General features: G+C 55.6%; 1 protein-coding gene across 3 annotated transcripts in view; it reads right to left on the reverse strand.

Annotated features, from left to right (window-relative positions):
* Positions 1 to 6016: 6016 nt before the first annotated feature.
* The window catches only part of ATP1A3 (ATPase Na+/K+ transporting subunit alpha 3), a 193556-nt gene continuing 181117 nt past the window's right edge, over positions 6017 to 18455 (reverse strand). For all 3 annotated transcript variants that reach the window (XM_050768413.1, XM_050768414.1, XM_050768415.1), the window contains 12 exons: positions 17729 to 17921; positions 17286 to 17461; positions 17071 to 17207; positions 15283 to 15433; positions 14082 to 14250; positions 9610 to 9764; positions 9407 to 9530; positions 8657 to 8802; positions 8030 to 8160; positions 6826 to 6927; positions 6402 to 6493; positions 6017 to 6118 (listed from right to left, as the gene is read on the reverse strand). In XM_050768413.1, coding sequence (XP_050624370.1) covers positions 6090 to 6118; positions 6402 to 6493; positions 6826 to 6927; positions 8030 to 8160; positions 8657 to 8802; positions 9407 to 9530; positions 9610 to 9764; positions 14082 to 14250; positions 15283 to 15433; positions 17071 to 17207; positions 17286 to 17461; positions 17729 to 17921 — 1605 coding nt within the window. In that variant the 3' untranslated portion in view covers positions 6017 to 6089. The remainder of the gene's footprint in view (positions 6119 to 6401; positions 6494 to 6825; positions 6928 to 8029; positions 8161 to 8656; positions 8803 to 9406; positions 9531 to 9609; positions 9765 to 14081; positions 14251 to 15282; positions 15434 to 17070; positions 17208 to 17285; positions 17462 to 17728; positions 17922 to 18455) is intronic.

An 18455-nucleotide genomic window follows, 5' to 3' on the forward strand; every position in this document is an offset into this window, starting at 1 on the left:
GTGCTGGGATTACACGCGTGAGCCATCGCACCTGGCCTGGAATCAGGTTTTCTAACTAGGATTCAAACTTGAAAATCCTACTCCTTTGACTGCGGGGCCGGGTGTGGTGTCTCACACCTGTAATCCCAGCAATTATGGGAGGCCCAGGCGGGTGGATCACTTGAGGTCAGGAGTTCAAGACCAGCCTGGCCAACATGGCGAAAGCCCATCTCCACTAAAAAAAATATACATGCCTGTAATCCCAGCTACTTGGGAGGCTGAGGCAGGAGAATCATTTGAACCCAGGAGGCGGAGGTTGCAGTGAGCCAAGAGCGTGCCACTGCACTTCAACCTGGGCGACAGAGTGAGACCCTATCTCAAAACAAAACGCCAAATGAGGAGTGCAATTGCACGATTACCCCCGAGCAGGAATAGGGGAGCAGCATCTGAATTCAAAGGGCCAGAGCAACAGAGGTAGCCCTTGGAAGAACCTCCATGGAAAGACAGAGCTTGGAGAATAGAATTGGGACAGAGCTCCAGCTGCCTCTTCCATGGCCGGCTGTGGGAGATCCAGGATTAACTTTTGATATGAGAGCTATTGGGTTTCCTTATAGGAACGGAATGAAAGCAATTTCATTCCAAAACCCACTGGTCTTTGTTCTGAGCAGAGAACATAGCGGCAGAGGCCTGGAGGTATCGAACAGCATGGGCCATGGTGGGAGATGGGGTGGGGGACAGTGGAGTCTGAGGGGCAAGGACATTGCAGGAGGGGCCCTAGGAGTGGGAGGGTCGGGGGGGGGACTTTGAATAAGGGAATTTCAGGAGATGGGGCCTGGACACAGGGGCAATGTGGGAGAGGAGGGCCTAAGGCAGATACATCATGAGAGATGGTGAGAGATGGGGTCCCTGAGAGAAGGGGCCTTTGGCAGATGGGCCCTGAATTAGGGGAGTAGGCGGGTGGTGTGCTGGGAGATGAGGGAACACCCAAGAAGATTGTGAGTTCCAGGCAGGGTGTGGTGGCTCACGCCTGTAATCCCAGCACTTTGGGAGGCCAAGGTGGGCGGATCACTTAAGGCCAGGAGTTCGAGAGCAGCCTGCCCGACATGGTGAAACCCCATCTTTACTAAACATACAAAAAAAAAAAAAAAAATTAGCTGCGCGTGATGGTGCGCGCCTGTAATCCCAGCTACTGGGAAGGCTGAGTCAGGAGAGTCACTTGAACCCAGGAGGCAGAGGTTGCAGTGAGCTGTGACTGTGCCACTGTACTCCAGCCTGGGTGACAGAATGAGACCCTGTCTCAAAAAAAAAAAAAAAAAAAAAAATGGATCCCTCCAGCCTGAGGTCTCCTCCCTGCCTCCTGGGATCCCCAAGGAAGTGGTGCTGGGAGAGCAGAAAGACCTTAGTGCATTCAGCCAGAAACCTGGGGTCACTGTCCCTGCTGTGTGACCTCAAGGAAGGCCCTCCCCTCTCTGGGCCTCAGTCTCCCCACCTGTCTATGGGAGCGTCTCTTCCCTTGCACCAGATAGATAAAGCAGTATTTGTGGGTTTCCTAGGAGAGGTCTGGGCTCATGTAGCCCCTACCGGGATCAGACTGTACCCTGGGGTCATGAGGGGTGTCCAGCGCACGTGGCCGCTGCCCTCCAACTGCCTTTCCCCCTCAGATTTGGAAGCTTCTCCCTCAGCCATTGTCTTGTGCGGTGGGTGTGTACATGCACTTGCACACTCACCCACTCACACTTGCGCTCAGCATCCCGGCCACCCAGACACTGGCATTGGAAGGCAGGTAGGCCCAGGCCTGGCCCCAGCCCCTCCTCTGATTTGCCTCCCTGGGCTGTGTTAGGAAGACTGCCTCGAGAGAAATGGATTCGCTGCCCCACCAAGGTGGCGAAAATGAAGATGAAAAGGACTGACAATTCCCAGTGGAGAGGGGATGTGGAGCAGCTGCTGCTTCCTTACGCTGTTGGACGCAGAATGGCACTCGAACTTTGGAAAAGGTCTGGCAGCGTCCATGAAAGCTAAACATAGTCTATCCCATGAACCAGCGATTCCACTTCCAGGCACGTGCGTACCCAACAGAATGCACATCTGTCATTAAAAGACACAACTAGAGGGCCGGGCGCGGTGGCTCACGCCTGTAATCCCAGCACTTTGGGAGGCCAAGGCGGGCAGATCACAAGGTCAGGAGTTCAAAACCAGCCTGACCAACGTGGTGAAACCCCATCTCTATTAAAAACACAAAAATTAGCTGGGCGTGGTGGTGCGTGCCTATAGTCCCAGCTACTCGGGAGGCTGAGGCAGGGAAATCACTTGAACCCAGGAGGCAGAGATTTCAGTGAGCCGAGATCGTGCCACTGCACTCCAGCCTGGCGACAGAACAAGATTCTGTCTCAAAAAAAAAAAAAAAAAAAAAAAAAAGGCCGGGCGCGGTGGCTTAAGCCTGTAATCCCAGCACTTTGGGAGGCCGAGACGGGCGGATCACGAGGTCAGGAGATCGAGACCGTCCTGGCTAACCCGGTGAAACCCCGTCTCTACTAAAAAATACAAAAAACTAGCCAGGTGAGGTGGTGGGCGCCTGTAGTCCCAGCTACTCGGGAGGCTGAGGCAGGAGAATGGCGTGAATCCGGGAGGCGGAGCTTGCAGTGAGCTGAGATCCGGCCACTGCACTCCAGCCTGGGCCACAGAGTGGGATTCCGTCTCAAAAAAAAAAAAAAAAAAAAAAACTAGCCGGGCGAGGTGGCGGGCGCCTGTAGTCCCAGCTACTCGGGAGGCTGAGGCAGGAGAATGGCGTAAACCCGGGAGGCGGAGCTTGCAGTGAGCTGAGATCCGGCCACTGCACTCCACCCTGGGCCACAGAGCCAGACTCCATCTCAAAAAAAAAAAAAAAAAAAAAAAGACACAACTAGAGGGCTGGATGCGGTGGCTCGTGCCTGTGATCTCAGCACTTTAGGAGGCTGAGGTGGGTGGATCACTTTTGTTTTTTTTTTTTTTTTTTTTTTTTTGAGACGGAGTCTGGCTCTGTCGCCCGGACTGGAGTGCAGTGGCCAGATCTCAGCTCACTGCAAGCTCCGCCCCCCGGGTTTACGCCATTCTCCTGCCTCAGCCTCCCGAGTAGCTGGGACTACAGGCGCCCGCCGCCTCGCCCGGCTAGTTTTTTGTATTTTTTAGTAGAGACGGGGTTTCACCGTGTTCGCCAGGATGGTCTCGATCTCCTGACCTAGTGATCCGCCCGTCTCGGCCTCCCAAAGTGCTGGGATTACAGGCTTGAGCCACCGCGCCCGGCCCACTTTTGTTTTTTTTTTGAGACAGAGTTTCATTCTTGCCCAGGCTGGAGTGCAATGGCGCCATCTCAGCTTGCTGGAACCTCCGCTTCCCAGGTTCAAGCAATTCTTCTGCCCCAGCCTCCCAAGTAGCTGGGATTACAGGCATGTGCCACCATGCTCAGCTAATTTTGTATTTTTAGTAGAGACAGGGTTTCTCTATATTGGTCAGGCTGGTCTCGAACTCCCAACCTGAGGTGATCTGCCTGCCTCAGCCTCCCAAAGTGCTGTGATTACAGGCATGAACCACCGCACCCAGTCTGTTTTGTTTTTTTCTTTTTAGATGGGGTCTCACTCTGTCACCCAGGCTGAAGTGCAGGGGCGTGACCTCGGCTCACTGCAACCTCCACCTCCCAGGTTCCAGTGATTCTCCTGCCTCAGCCTCCTGAGTAGCTGGGATTACAGGTGCCTGCCACCACGCCCGGCTAGTTTTTGCATTTTTAGTAGAGACGGTTTCACCGTGTTGGTGGGTGGATCACTTGAGGTCAGGAGTTTGAGACCAGCCTGGCCAACATGGCAAAACCCAGTCTCTACTAAAAATGCAAAAACTAGCCAGGCGTGGTGGCAGGCACCTGTAGTCCCAGCTACTTGGGAGGCTGAGGCAGGAGAATCGCTTGAACCCAGGAGGTGAAGGCTGCAGTGAGCTGAGATGGTGCTACTGCACTCCAGCCTGGGCGACAAAGCAAGACTCCGTTTCAAAAAAAACAAAAAACAAAAAACGACATGACTAGAATGTTCCTGTCCCTAGCAGCACCAATTGTAATAGCCCCGAACTGGAAACCCCAAAGTCCCTCAACAGGAGAATAGACAAGTTGTGTTATGGAATGATAAGGAAGGGGCCACAGATACAGGTGACAATATGGATGACTCCTATAGACATAATGCTGAGAACAAGGAGCCAGACACAGAGATGACATGCTGTAAGGTTTCGTTTGTATGAAGCTCAAGAACAGGCACAACTGACGTGTGGTGACAGAAACCAGATCAGCTCTTGCCTCTGGAGGGGAGGCGACTGGAGGGCTCCGGTGAACTTTCTGGGTGGAGGGAAAGGTTCTATGCCTTGATCTGGGTGGTAGCTTTGCAGATGCAACTTTTTTTTTTCTTTTTTTTTCCTGAGACGGAGTCTCACTCAACCTCTGCCTCCCGGGTTCAAGCAATTCACCTGCCTTTGCCTCCCGAGTAGCTGGGATTACAGGCATGCACCACCATGCCCAGCAATTTTTATTTTTATTTTTTATTTTTTTTGAGACAGAGTCTCGCTTTGTCGCCCAGGCTGGAGTGCAGTAGCGTGATCTCGGCTCACTGCAAACTCCGCCTCTCAGGTTCACACCATTCTCCTGCCTCAGCCTCCCAAGTAGCTGGGATTATAGGTGAGTGCCACCATGCCCGGCTATATTTTGTATTTGTAGTAGAGACGGGGTTTCACCATGTTGGCCAGGCTGGTCTCGTACTCCTGACCTCAAGTGACCTGCCCTCCTGGGCCTCCCAAAGGGCTGGGATTACAGGCGGGAGCCACGGCACCTGGCCTGCAGATGCAACTTTAAAATCATTGAGCTGTAGCCTTAAGATGTGTGCACTGCACTGTATGAAAGTTTATCTCAATAAAATGAGAGAATAGCGTAGCGACCTAGAACTTTGGACAGCCTTGGTTCAAATCCCAGATGTGTCTCTTCTTAGCTGTGTGCAAATTACTTCTCCTCTCTGTGCATATTTATTTATTTATTTATTTTTATTATTTTTTTTTGAGACGGAGTCTGGCTCTGTCGCCCAGGCTGGAGTGCAGTGGCCGGATCTCAGCTCACTGCAAGCTCCGCCTCCCGGGTTCACACCATTCTCCTGCCTCAGCCTCCAGAGTAGCTGGGACTACAGGCCCCCGCCACCTCGCCCGGCTAGTTTTTTGTATTTTTTAGTAGAGACGGGGTTTCACCGTGTTAGCCAGGATGGTCTTGATCTCCTGACCTCGTGATCCACCCGTCTCGGCCTCCCAAAGTGCTGGGATTACAGGCTTGAGCCACCGCGCCCGGCCTCTCTGTGCATATTTAATGTGCACCTTGTGCAGAGTGCTTAGAAGTGGGCAGAGCACATAGCGGGCACTCAGTGAATCACTGTCATCACCATCATCATCAGCATTGTGTCCCCTGGGTCCTACTCCTATAGGAGAGGCTCCCAGTCACCATCCCACATCTGCTTCCCCTCCCTTTCCCCTGTTCTGATTCCACAATCCCATCGCCGGGCGAATTCAAGCTGCTCTGAGTTTCGTGGAGTTGAAAACTCCGTGATTAGATGGCTCTGAGATTCGGTGACTTTCAAGCCAGTGCCAGGCTAATTTCCTGAGGTTTTGAGAATCGCCTGGCAATGCGCCCCAGCAGAGGGGATGCCATCCCGGCCATCCCGGCCACAGTCCCTGTCCAGAAAGCAGGCACGACACACACACTGCTTCTCTCTCCCCACTGATATATTTGATAATTGTCCAGAACCAGAGACAGCATCAGCCGAGGGGCTGAAAGGGAGTAAAAAAGAGCCCAGGGAGGTGGCTGGGGCCGGAGAAATGGATAGAGGGGTGAGGAAAGGGAGAGAAACTGACACAGAAAAGAGAGAGGAGAGAGGCAGGGGGCAGGGGAGAGATGCCAGCCAGAGTAGGGGTGTCAGGAGATAGTGGAGGGGGTGGGGGCCAAGGTGGGGCCATGGGGAGAGAGGGCTCCTCCCCACAGAATACAAAATGGGGGGGGACTGGCAGGGGTGGTCCTGGGCTTGGGGGACAGGGAAGAGACGGGCGATGTGGTGGGGCTGAGGTCAGTAGTAGGTTTCCTTCTCCACCCAACCTGGAGAGACAAAGAAGGAAAGAAAGAGACAGAGTAAGAGATGGAGAGAGATAGGCAAGGTGAGCCACCCAACAGAGAGAGGGACAGAGAGGGAGAGAGACAAGGAAACCACACAGACAGAGACCCGTGAGAAGACAGAGCGGAGGCCTGGAGAGATGGGAAGAGAGAGAAGAGTGGCAACTGGGCGGCAGAGCCATCCAGCAGGGCGAGGGGAGCCTGGGACCAGCCGCCTGAGACCCTGCTGTCCCCCGCCCCCCTTGGCCGCTTTGCCGAGCCCCCTCACCCCCTGGGTTCCTGCGCAGGATGAGTTTGCGGATTTCGTCGTAGACGAAGATGAGGAAACTGTAGGGGAAGGCACAGAACCACCAGCTGGGCCTGTGGAGGGGAGAGCAGGAGGGCTTGAGTGCGGGGCTCTAACGAGAGGCAGAGCTTCAGGGGACAGGAGGGCACGTGGCGGGGACGCGGTGGGGCAGTCTCCCAGGACCCTTCGTGCTCACAGGTGGAGGGTGCCCTGGGTAGGGCTGGGGCCTGGGGTCTGCGGAGTAACCCGTGGTAGGAGCAGCCCATGGGGGAGACTTGGGGGCATCAGAACGGGGACTGCAGTGGGGACACCAGGGGAGGTGGGGCCTGAGGTTCAGACTGAGTCTAAGGGAAGGCTCCGTGGCAGGTGCTGGTGTGGGCAGGGCTGGGGGCAGCGGGGCACTCACTTGAGAGGGTACATGCGCAGGGCCACATCCATGCCAGGGCAGTAGGACAGGAAGGCAGCCAGGGCCGTCTCCTCAAACAGTCCGAAGATCAGGATCTTGTTCCTGGAGGCACAGAAGGGCAGGGCTGGGCCCAGAGAGCACCCACCCTGCACACGCCACCCCGCAGAGACAGGGAGAGGCACAGTGCAGACGCCCAGAGACAGCAGCACAGACACACAGACAGAGGCAGAAACACAGGAAGAGAGACGGAGATGGGGAGACATGCCCCGACAGAGAGAGACAAAGAGGCAGAGCAATGGTGACACAGAAAGAGACAGAAAGACAGGGACACAGAGACAGACACAGAGACAGGGACAGACACAGAGACAGACACAGAGGTGGACAGACACAGAGATCAGGACAGACACAGAGATAGGGACAGACACAGAGACAGACACAGACAGGGACAGACACAAAGACAGGGACAGATACAGACAGACAGGGACAGACACAGAGAAGCACTGGTATAAAAAGAAAAGGACAGGAGCACCTCCACCACACACAGAGGCTGAGAGAGAATCAAGGACACACAGGATCCCTTGAGAGAAAATCAGTGCAGTGGCAAAACCCAAAATGGGCTGGGCATGGTGGCTCACATTTGTAATCCTAACACTCTGGGAGGCTGGGGCGGGTGGATTGCCTGAGCTCAGGAGTTTGAGACCAGCCTGGGCAACATGGCAAAACTCTACTAAACATACAAAAAATTAGCCGAGCCTGGTGGTGCACACCTGTAATCCCAGTTACTTGGGAGGCTGAGGCACGAGAATCGCTTGAACCCGGGAGGTGGAGGTTGCAGTGAGCCGAGATCGTGCCACTGCACTCCAGCCTGGGCAACAGAGCAAGACTCTGTCTCTAAATAAATAAGCAAACAAACAAATAAATAAATAAATAAATAAAAATTAGCCATATATGATGGTGCACGCCTGTAGTCTCAGCTACTCAGAAGTCTGAGGTGGGAGGCTCACTTGAGCCCAGGAGGTCGAGGCTGCAGTGACCTATGTATGATTGCACCACTGAACTCCAGTCTGGGTGACAGAATGAGACCCTGCCTCAACAAAACAACAAAAATCCAAAGCAAGGACACAAGAGGAAGTACACAGACAGACAGACAGACACTTGGACAGGACGGATGGCTGTACAGCCGCCGTGTGCCCCCAGCCCTCACTTCATGCCCTGCTGGAAGACCGAGTTCCTCCGGGTCTTGCAGATGATCAGATCTGCCCACTGGACGACTACGATGCTCACAAAGAAGGCTGTGTGGCAGGTGAACTCCACCACCTTCCTCTGCTCGTATGTCTGCAGGAGTGGTGACCGGGGCATGGGACATCAGTCAGTGGCACTGCAGCCCTAGCCGCCACCCCGACGTTCTGGTGCTCTTTGACCCACCCCATCCTGCATGGGGTCCCCAGGGCCTCCGGTGTGTCTTCCTTCTGCGGGCTCATGGTCCCAAGGGAGGAGGCAGGAGATGTACAAGAAAGGAGAAAGGTTAATGGTGACCTCACCGTCCACCAGGGGCCAGGAGGATGAGGACCCTGTGGTCCTCCCAAGGATAGACAGCAGCTGGACTTTGAAGGGACAGACAGAGGCAGGGAAGAAGGCCTGGCAGGGCAGAGAGCTCAGGCAGTGGGAGACAAGGCTCCAGATGGGCTGGGCAGGGGCATCCAGGAAGCCCCAAGTGCCCAGCAAAGGCCTTGACACTGCCATGGGGGACTGAGGAGCCATCGTAGGAAGTGGCCATGCATGGCTGGGACAGCTCGCCCCGGGCAGGAACACAGCACCCTGCCCCACTCACCCACTGCTGCCCGTAACTGTCCTCCAGGTCGTTGACAGTGCGGTCATCCCAGTTTAGCCGGATGCCCACTAGGTTGCCAGGCAAGAAGCCATTTTCTGCCAGGATCACAAAGTAAGAGAAGAAACCACCGAGAGCCTGGATCATTCCTGGAAGGAGGAGAGAGGAAGCAGAGGAGAGGCTCAGGTCGGGGCCAGCAGCCAGCCCAGGGCACCTCGGAGGGCCCAGCAGCCCCCTTGGAGAGGGAAGTGTGCCCCTCTGGCCCTGTTATCTGGACACCGGTTCCCAGAGGGCGACCTGAGGTCTCACTTGGTGGTGAGGCCCTGAGATGGGTGGGCCACCTGGGACAGGGGCTTTGGAGAGGGGGCTCTCCCAGAGGGATAACCCGGAGCCCCTCTCCCACCCGACCCAGGCCACCTAAACATCATGAATTCTTGGGGGATCCCCAGCTTGAGCTCCCAACACAGGAATGACCTCCCTGGGCCTAGGACCACCGCCATGAAGCCACTGCTTGCTGGGACAGCCCCCAAGTGTGGCTGCTTCACACCTCTGGGGCTCTGCACACATCGGCAGCAGAGAGGAGGAGGTGGAGAAGGATGGGGTGCAGACCCCGCCCTCAGATAGCTCACTGGCTGGTCCTGTCCACGTCTGCTCCCCTGAGTCAACGCCAGGGTCCCAAGCACCCACGGTGGGCCAGGCACTGCTCTAGGCCTGGCATTGGGCCGTAAGGAGATGGAGTCCCCAGTGCCTCACCGATCTGCCCATAGGCCATGCTGATGAGTCTCTCATTGACCAACTTGTCCGTCCGTGGGTTCCTGGGCTGTCTCTTCATGATGTCACTTTCAGCAGCCTCGTATGCCAGTGAGATGGCAGGGACCTGGGTGGAGGAGGCCAGGTGAGCCGGGAAGGGGAGGACTCCACCCTCCTGGGCCCCAAGGGTGGCCGCCAGGACTCACCATGTCGGTGCCCAGGTCGATGCAGAGGATGGTGATGGTGCCCAGGGGCAGCGGGATGTTGGCCATGATGAACAGCAGGAAGGGCGTGATCTCTGGGATGTTGCTGGTCAGGGTGTAGGCGATGGACTTCTTCAGGTTGTCGAAGATCAGGCGGCCTGTGGCACGGGCGGGCTCAGAGCAGGCACCCATGCCAGGGAGCTCCACTCCCTCTGCTCCTCCTCCGCCCCCGTCTAGCGTCCTTTTCTACCTCCTAGCCTACCCACCATTTTTTTCTTTTTGGGACAGGGTCTTACTCTGTTGCCCAGGCTGCAGGGCAGTGGCACGATCAGGGCTCACTACAACCTCGACTCCCAGGCTCAAGTGATCCTCCCACCTCAGCCTCCCGTGTAGCTGAAACTACAGGCACGCGCCACCACGTCCAGCTAATTTTTGTTTTTTTTTTTTTTTTTTTTTTTTTTTTGAGACGGAGTCTCGCTCTGCCGCCCAGGCTGGAGTGCAGTGGCCGGATCTCAGCTCACTGCAAGCTCCGCCTCCCGGGTTTACGCCATTCTCCTGCCTCAGCCTCCCGAGTAGCTGGGACTACAGGCGCCCGCCACCTCGCCCGGCTAGTTTATTGTATTTTTTAGTAGAGACGGGGTTTCACCGTGTTAGCCAGGATGGTCTCGATCTCCTGACCTCATGATCCGCCCGTCTCGGCCTCCCAAAGTGCTGGGATTACAGGCTTGAGCCACCGCGCCCGGCCAATTTTTGTATTTTTAGTAGAGACAGGGTCTCTCCACTTTGCCCAGGCTTGTCTCTAATTTCTGGGCCGTGATTCCACCTCAGCCTCCCAAAGTGCTGGGATTACAGGTGCGAATCTCCACACCAGGCCTCTCACCCACCCACCTTTCCACGTAAACATCCAACCACATCACCTTTGTCGAAACATTCTGGAAATAACCACTCTGGAAGATGGTTTGGGAGTTTCTATTAAACAACCCCCACCCCACCGACCCAGTAATCTGACTCTTAGGTTTTATACCCGAGAGACAGGAGGACTGTTTATGCCCAGCAAAAAGCAAGTACAAGAATGTTCATCATAGCACCACTCATCACAGCCAAAACCCAGAGTCAATCTCACGTCCATCAACAGGTGAGGGATGAATAAACCACTGTTGCACTCCAGCCTGGGCAACAGAGTGAGACCTTGTCTCTAAATAAATGAACAAGTAAAAAGATTAGCCCATAACTAAAGAGGTCAATCATTAAGAAAGAACAGGCCAGGCGAGGTGGCTCACGCCTATAATCCCAGCACTTTGGGAGGCTGAGGCGGGTGGATCATGAGGTCAGGAGATCGAGACCATCCTGGCCAACATGGTGAAACCCCATCTCTACCAAAACACAAAATATTAGCTGGGCGTGGTGGCGTGCGCCTGTAGTTCCAGCTATGTGGGAGGCTGAGGCAGAAGAATTGCTTGAAGCTGGGAGGCGGAGGTTGCAGTGAGCTGAGATCATGCCATTGCACTCCAGCCTGGCAACAGAGCAAGACTTTGTCAAAAAAAAAAAAGAAAGAAAGGAAAGGAGGAAGGAAGGAAGGAAGGGAGGGAGGGAAGAAGGAAGGAAGGGAGGGAGGGAAGAAGGAAGGAAGGAAGGAAGGAAGGAAGGAAGGAAGGAAGGAAGGAAGGAAGGAAGGAAGGAAGGGGGGAGGGAGGGAGGGAGGGAGGGGTAGGCTGCCTGCGGTGTGGCTGCTTTGATTGCTTTGATGGCTCTTGCGTAGCAATAAGAGCCTGAGCCACTCCCGCCTGATATTCTCGTTCCCTGCATTGTGCTCTTCTCCACAAACTAGTGGTTTCTCGTCCTAAAATATTTATGGATGAAATGATGACTTAAATGTGCATCAGCATAATCCAGTGTGTGTTCCAGGGGGTGGGGAAGAAACAAGGTGTGCCGTGCGCTGATGGCCGCTGCAGCTGGGAGGGAGGCGCAGGGGCCCACTGTGCCTTTGCTCTACTTTTGGGTATATCTGGAATGCCCTCTGATGGAAGTTATTTTGTTTGTTTGTTTGTTTGAGACAGGGTCTCGGATCTCTATCTCCCAGGCTGGAGGGCAGTGGCACCATCATGGCTCATGGCAGCCTTGACCACCCAGGCTCAAGTGATCCTCCTGCTTCAGCCCCCCAAGTTGCTGAGACCACAGGTGTGTGCCACCATGCCCTGCTAATTTTTTAAATTTTCTGTAGAGACCAGGTCTTAATTTGTTGTACAGGCAGGTCTTGAACTCTTGGGCTCAAGCAATCCTCCCGCCTTGGTCTCCCAAAATGCTGGGATTACAGGCGTGAGCCCCCGTGCCTGGCCCCTGACGGAAGTTAGACATTTCTTCCCTCCCTTCAGAGAGGCCTTCCATGTCCACCCCATCTGGGCAGGACTCTCATTATTATCTATTGCAGCGACCTGCTTTCTTCTGGGCATATATCACAATTTGTAATTACGTATCTGTTAACTTGTTTAAGGCTGTCTCTCCAGCCCCATGAGAACAGGGATGGTGCCTGCTCTGCTCACAGCTGCCTCCCAGCTTCCAGCATGATGCACAAGATTCGGAAGGAGCGGATGGCTGTATCTGAGACAGTGTGTGTATTGTGTATGCATAAGATGCCTTGGGGAGGCCAGGCATGGTGGCTTACACCTGTAATCCCAGCAAATTGGGAGGCCAAGGTGGGAGGATTGCCTAAGCCCAGGAGTTGAAGTCCTGGCTGGGCAAGGTGGCTCATGCCTGCAATCCCAGCACTTTGGGAGGCCGAGGTGTCGGGATCACTTCAGGTCAGCAGATCAAGACCAGCCTGGCTAATATGGTGAAACCCCATCTCTACTAAAAATACAAAAATTAGCTTGGTGTGGTGGCATGCACCTGTAATTCTAGCTACTCGGGAGGCTGAAGCAGGAGAATCGCTTGAACCCAGGAAGTGGAGGTTACAGTGAGCCTAGATTGTGCGCCTGTACTCCAGCCTGGGTAACAGAGCAAGACTCTGTCTCAAAAAATAAAACACTAGCCTGGGCAACATGGCGAAACCCCATCTCTACAAAACCTTAAAAATCAGCCAGGTGTGGTGGTGCATACCTGTAGTCTCAGCTACTTAGGGGCCTGAGGCAGGAGGATCGATTAAGTCCAGGAGGTGGAGGCTGCAGTGAGCCGTGATTGTGCCACTGCACTTCATCCTGGGCGACAGATTGAGACCCTATCCCTGCCCCCACTCCCCGCAAAAAGATGTCTCTTGGGGGGATAAGAAGATGTTAACCATGGTTTCCTCTGGGACATAGGAAACAAGGGCTAAGGACATTTAATCTGTTACTCTGGGCTCAGCTTTGCTGTTTGAATTCTCTTTTACCATGAACTGCTTTTTACACTAGAGACATTTCAAATAGGAGAGAGAAATTGCAAGAAAATCCACCAAGGCATGAATCGTGATTATTTCTGGATGGCGAGGTTATGGGTAATTTGATTCCAATTTTTTCCTGAATGCCTTTTTGCATTTGTTTATAATTATCATGAATTAATTTGATGATCAGAATAAATGTGAATGTGAACCAGCCCTTCTGTGGCCTCGTCCGGGCCTGTCAGGAGGTGGTGCCTGTGGGCTCTGTGGCCTGGGCTCCCAGTGCCCCCACCTCAGCAGCAACACCAGCCTCAGACCCAGCCCCTCACACTGCCTTGCCTGTGTACCGGTTCCTCTGCCTATGACTCCCTGGCACTAGTCTATGTGGACGCCACAGCATGGCCCCTGACTTGGCTCAGCCATCCCTGTACACTCTGGGAAGCTCCCTTGACCTGCAGCCCAGGCTGGCAGAGGGGCCCCCTGAGGCCTCCCCCAGGGTCCCTGACTTCCCTCTGGTTTGGCTTGAGAATTTTTTTTTCTTTTTTTTTTTTTTTTTTTTGAGATGGAGTCTTGCTCTGTTGCCCAGGCTGGAGTTCAGTGGCGCAATCTTGGCTCACTGCAAGTTCTGCCTCCTGGGTTCACACCATTCTCCTGCCTCAGCCTCCCGAGTAACTGGGATTACAGGCACACGCCACCACGCCTGGCTAATTTTTTGTATTTTTAGTAGAGACGGGGTTTCACCAGGGGTGTTAGCCAGGATGTTCTCGATCTCCTGACCTTGTGATTCACCTGCCTCAGCCTCCCAAAGTGTTGGGATTACAGGTGTGAGCCACTGCGCCCAGCCGATAATATTTTTTAAAAGTCTCCAAGTCAGCTTCACCCACCAGATGGGACCTGGGCTGGATGATGTGGGGACCCTGAAATACGTCAGCTCAGTCCTGCCCAGGGGAGCTTCTGACCCCACAGGGAAGGAAGACAGATAAGGACAGTCTCAAGCTCCTCCAGGGCCAAGGGGGCTGTGGTCTCTGCCACACATCCCCCTGCAGCCCTGGCCAGTTCCCCTTGCTGGTCTCAGGCCTCTGGCAGTGACCCTGGTCTCCAGGGCCAGCCCTGGCCAACTCACCCTCCTCTACCCCCGTGACAATGGAGGCAAAGTTGTCGTCCAACAGGATCATGTCGGCTGCCTGCTTGGAGACATCAGAGCCAGCGATGCCCATGGCCACCCCAATGTCGGCCTTCTTCAGAGCGGGGGAGTCGTTCACACCATCCCCGGTCACAGCCACAATTGCACCCTGGAGGGAGAGAGGGTAAGGATGACACCCAGAGGCCAGGCCCCAGAGTCTCCTCCCTCAGATCCAGAAGCCCAAGACCCCAGCCCCGTCCTCCTTCAGACCCAGGAGTTCAGGTCCCCAACCTCCTCTTCCCCTCAGACCTAGGAGTTCAGGCCCCCAGACCTTCCTCCCTCAGACCTGGTCGTCCAGACCCCCAGACTCTCTTCCCTCAGACCCAGGGGTCTAGGCCCCCAGCCTCCTTCTCCTTCAGACCCAGGAGTCCAGGCCCCCAGCCTGTCCTCCCTCAGACCCAAGGGTCCAGACCCCCAGTCCCTCCTCCCTCAGACCCAGGAGTCCAGGCCCCCAGCCTCTCCTCCCTCAGACCCAAGGGTCCAAGCCCTCAGCCCCTCCTCCCTCAGACCCAAGGGTCCAAGCCCCCAGCCCCTCCTTCCTCAGACCCAGGAATCCTGGCCCCCAGCCTCTCCTCCCTCAGACCCAAGGGTCCAAGCCCTCAGCCCCTCCTCCCTCAGACCCAGGAATCCAGGCCCCCAGTCCCTCCTCCCTCAGACCCAAGGGTCCAGACCCCCAGTCCCTCCTCCCTCAGACCCAGGAGTCCAGGCCCCCAGTCCCTCCTCCCTCAGACCCAAGGGTCCAAGCTCCCAGGCCCTCCTCCCTCAGATGGAAGGGTCCAGGCCCCCACCCCCTTCTCCCTCAGACCCAGGAATCCAGGCCCCAAGCCCTCCTCTTTCAGACCCAAGGGTCCAGGTCCCCAGCCACCGCCTCCCTGAGACCCAGGAGTCCGGGCCCCCAGCCCCTCCTCCCTGAGACCCAGGATTCCGGGCTCCCAGCCCCTCCTCCCTCAGACCCAGGAGTCCAGGCCCCAAGCCCCACCTCTTTCAGACCCAGGAGTCCAGGGCCCCAGCTCTCCTCCCTCAGACCCAAGGGTCCAGGCCCCCAGCCCCTCCTCCCTCAGACCCAGGAATCCAGGCCCCGGCCTCAGTGAGGACCCAGGAGTCAAGGCCCCGTCCCTCTCTCTGCGGGAGCGCAGCACACCTGTCTCTGACAGCCCTCCACAATGATGAGCTTCTGCTGGGGGGATGTGCGGGCGAAGACGATCTCGGTGTGATTCTGCAGGATCTCGTCAATTTGCTCGGAGGTGAAGTCCTTGAGGTCGGTGCCGTGGATCACACAGGCCTTGGCATCCCTGGGAAGAGCAGAGAGGGTGATGGCTGAGGTCAGGGTGTGTGAGGAGTGGCACAGTGAGCCCTGAAGCACAGAGAAACAGAGGGGCCAGCTCCACAAATAGGAGAGCCAGAGGACCAGGGGCTGCGGGAAGGGGCCTCTGGGGGAAGCAGGGGAGAAGGGGGCTACTGCAGCAGGGCATGCAGGCAGACCTGAGGAGGGACTTCCAGGCAGTGCATTTATGTATGTATGTATGTATGTATGTATTATTTTTGAGATGGAGTCTTGCTCTGTCACACAGGCTGAAGCACAGTGGTGCAATCTCAGCTCACTGCAACCTCTGCTTCCTGGGTTCAAGCAATTCTCCCATCTCAGCCTCCCTAGTAGCTGGGATTACAGGTGCCCACCACCACGCCTGGCTAATTTTTTAATTTTTTAGTGGAGTTGGGGTTTTGCCATGTTGGCCAGGCTGCTCTCGAACTCCTGACCTCAAGTGATCCACCTGACTCGGCCTCCGGGGTGCTGGGATTACAGGCATGAACCACTGCGCCCGGACAAGGGGCAGCGGATTCAGAGGAATGGAGATATATGGACAAACGGAAGGGAGGCAGAGTCAGAGATAGGCATGAGGATGGAAAAATTGAAGAAGTCAGAAAAACAGAACAGAAAAGAGAGAGACAAAGAGAGACAGACAGGAAAAAAGAGAGACAGACACAGAAGTACTGGATTCTACTGAATCCTCTGAGATAGGAATTATTAGTAGCCCATTTTAGAGATGGGCCAACTGAAGTTCATGGATGCTAAAGGACTTGCCCAATGTCACACAGTTTGTGAGCAGTAAAAGCTGGGATGCAGGCGGGGCACGGTGGTTCACGCCTGTAATCCCAGCATTTTGGGAGGCCGAGGCAGGTGGATCACCTGAGGTCAGGAGTTCGAGACCAGCCTGGCCAACATAGTGAAACCCCATCTCTACTAAAAGTACAAAAAAAAATTATGGCCGGGCGCGGTGGCTCACGCCTGTAATCCCAGCACTTTGGGAGGCCGAGGCGGGCGGATCACAAGGTCAGGAGATCGAGACCACGGTGAAACCCCGTCTCTACTAAAAATACAAAAAATTAGCCGGGCGCGGTGGCGGGCGCCTGTAGTCCCAGCTACTCAGGAGGCTGAGGCAGGAGAATGGCGTAAACCCAGGAGGCGGAGCTTGCAGTGAGCCGAGATCGCGCCACTGCACTCCAGCCTGGGCGACAGAGCGAGACTCCGTCTCAAAAAAAAAAAAAAAAAAAAAAATTAGCCAGGTGTGGTGGAGGGCCCCTGTAATCCCAGTTACTTGGGAGGCTGAGGCTGAGGCACAGAATTGCTTGAACCTGGGAGGCAGAGGTTGCAGTGAGACATGATTGCGCCACTGCACTCCAGTCTGGATGACAGAGTGAGCCTCTGTCTCAAAAAAAAAAAAAAGACTGGGAAGCAAACCTATGCCTGGCTACCTCTGTGGCTGCAATGTCCCCACACCGGACGGAGGGCCGGACCCAGGGCCTGGTCCATGGAGAAGTCCCAGAAAGAACAGGACGGGCAGTGCAGAGGGAAGTTGCGGGGAGGCAGTGCCCCTGTGTCAACACCCTAGAGGGATGTCCAGGGTCCTGGTTGGGATGGGTGGCTCACCGGGGGTTAACCTGGCTGACGGGAATGTTGAGACGGGCGGCGATGTCCTCCACAGTCTCGTTGCCCTCAGAGATGATGCCCACGCCCTTGGCAATGGCCTTGGCCGTGATGGGGTGATCGCCGGTGACCATGATGACCTGCAGGCATTGATTTTTAGGGATGGCCTCCCCCGCCCCATGTCTGGCTTCGCCTTCCCCAGCCACCCCAAGCCACACCTTGATGCCTGCGCTGCGACACTTGCCCACCGCGTCAGGGACGGCTGCCCGGGGCGGGTCGATCATGGACATGAGGCCCACAAAGCAGAGGTTGTCTGTGGTGAAGTTCACGTCATCACAGTCGAAGGCAAAGCCCTTGGGGAACTGCTCCTCGGGCAGGTAATAATGGCAGAAACCTGGCGGCAGGGAAGGGTTGGGGTGTGAGGGTTCCAGCCTCGGGGCCCCTGCCCCATGCCCCTAGATGTCTGCATCGCCCGCATTCCATCTCCCCATCGGCAAGACGGCCGGTCAGCATTCATTTCCTAGGATGCCTTCCCCTCTCATTCATTCATTCATTCATTCACACTACATTCTGGGAGGCCCTGGACTGAGCCAGGCTTTGGGCAGCATCACAACCCTCCTTGCCCTCTAGGGACCCCAGAGCCCGCCCGGCATCCTCGCACCAAGCACGCGCTCGCCCAGGCCGCCGAGCTCGAGGTAGGCGTTCTGGAAGGCCTCTTTCATCTCCTCATCCAGAGGCTGCTCCTTGCCCTGCAGCAGGATGGTGGAGCAGCGGTCCAGGATGCGCTCGGGGGCACCCTTCATCACCAGGAGGTATCGGTTGTCATTGGGGTCCTCGGTCTCATGGATGGAGAGCTGGGGACCGAGCAGAGGGTGGCGTGCCTGAGCCACGCAGACACCAGGAACCTCCCTGCCCCATCCTGTCCCTGGTCCAGAGCCAAGGGTGCCAGGACAGACCCACACAGGGGCTCCCCCAGAGGGGACACTCTCACAGAGACCTCTGCTCATTCCTGTCCGCTTCTGTCTATCTCATGGATATTTCTTTCTCTTTTTTTTTTTTTGGAGATGGAGTCTCACTCTGTTGCCCAGGTTGGAGTGCAGTGGTGCGATCTCAGCTCACTGCAACCTCCGCCTCCTGGGTTCAAGCGATTCTCCTGCCTCAGCCTCCCGAGTAGCTGGGATTACAGGCACCACCACCACACCCAGCTAACTTTTGCATTTTTAGTACAGACGGGATTTTGCCATGTTGGCCAGACTGGTCTTGAACTCCTGGCCTCAAGTGATCTGCCCTCCTCAGCCCCTCAAAGTGGTGGGACAACAGGCGTGATCCACCACACCCGTGCTCCCCTCCCCCCACCATTTTTTGTTTTGTTTTGTTTTGTTTTTTAA

Source organism: Macaca thibetana, chromosome 19, assembly GCF_024542745.1.
Source record: "Macaca thibetana thibetana isolate TM-01 chromosome 19, ASM2454274v1, whole genome shotgun sequence".
Classification (NCBI taxonomy): Eukaryota; Metazoa; Chordata; class Mammalia; order Primates; family Cercopithecidae; genus Macaca; species Macaca thibetana.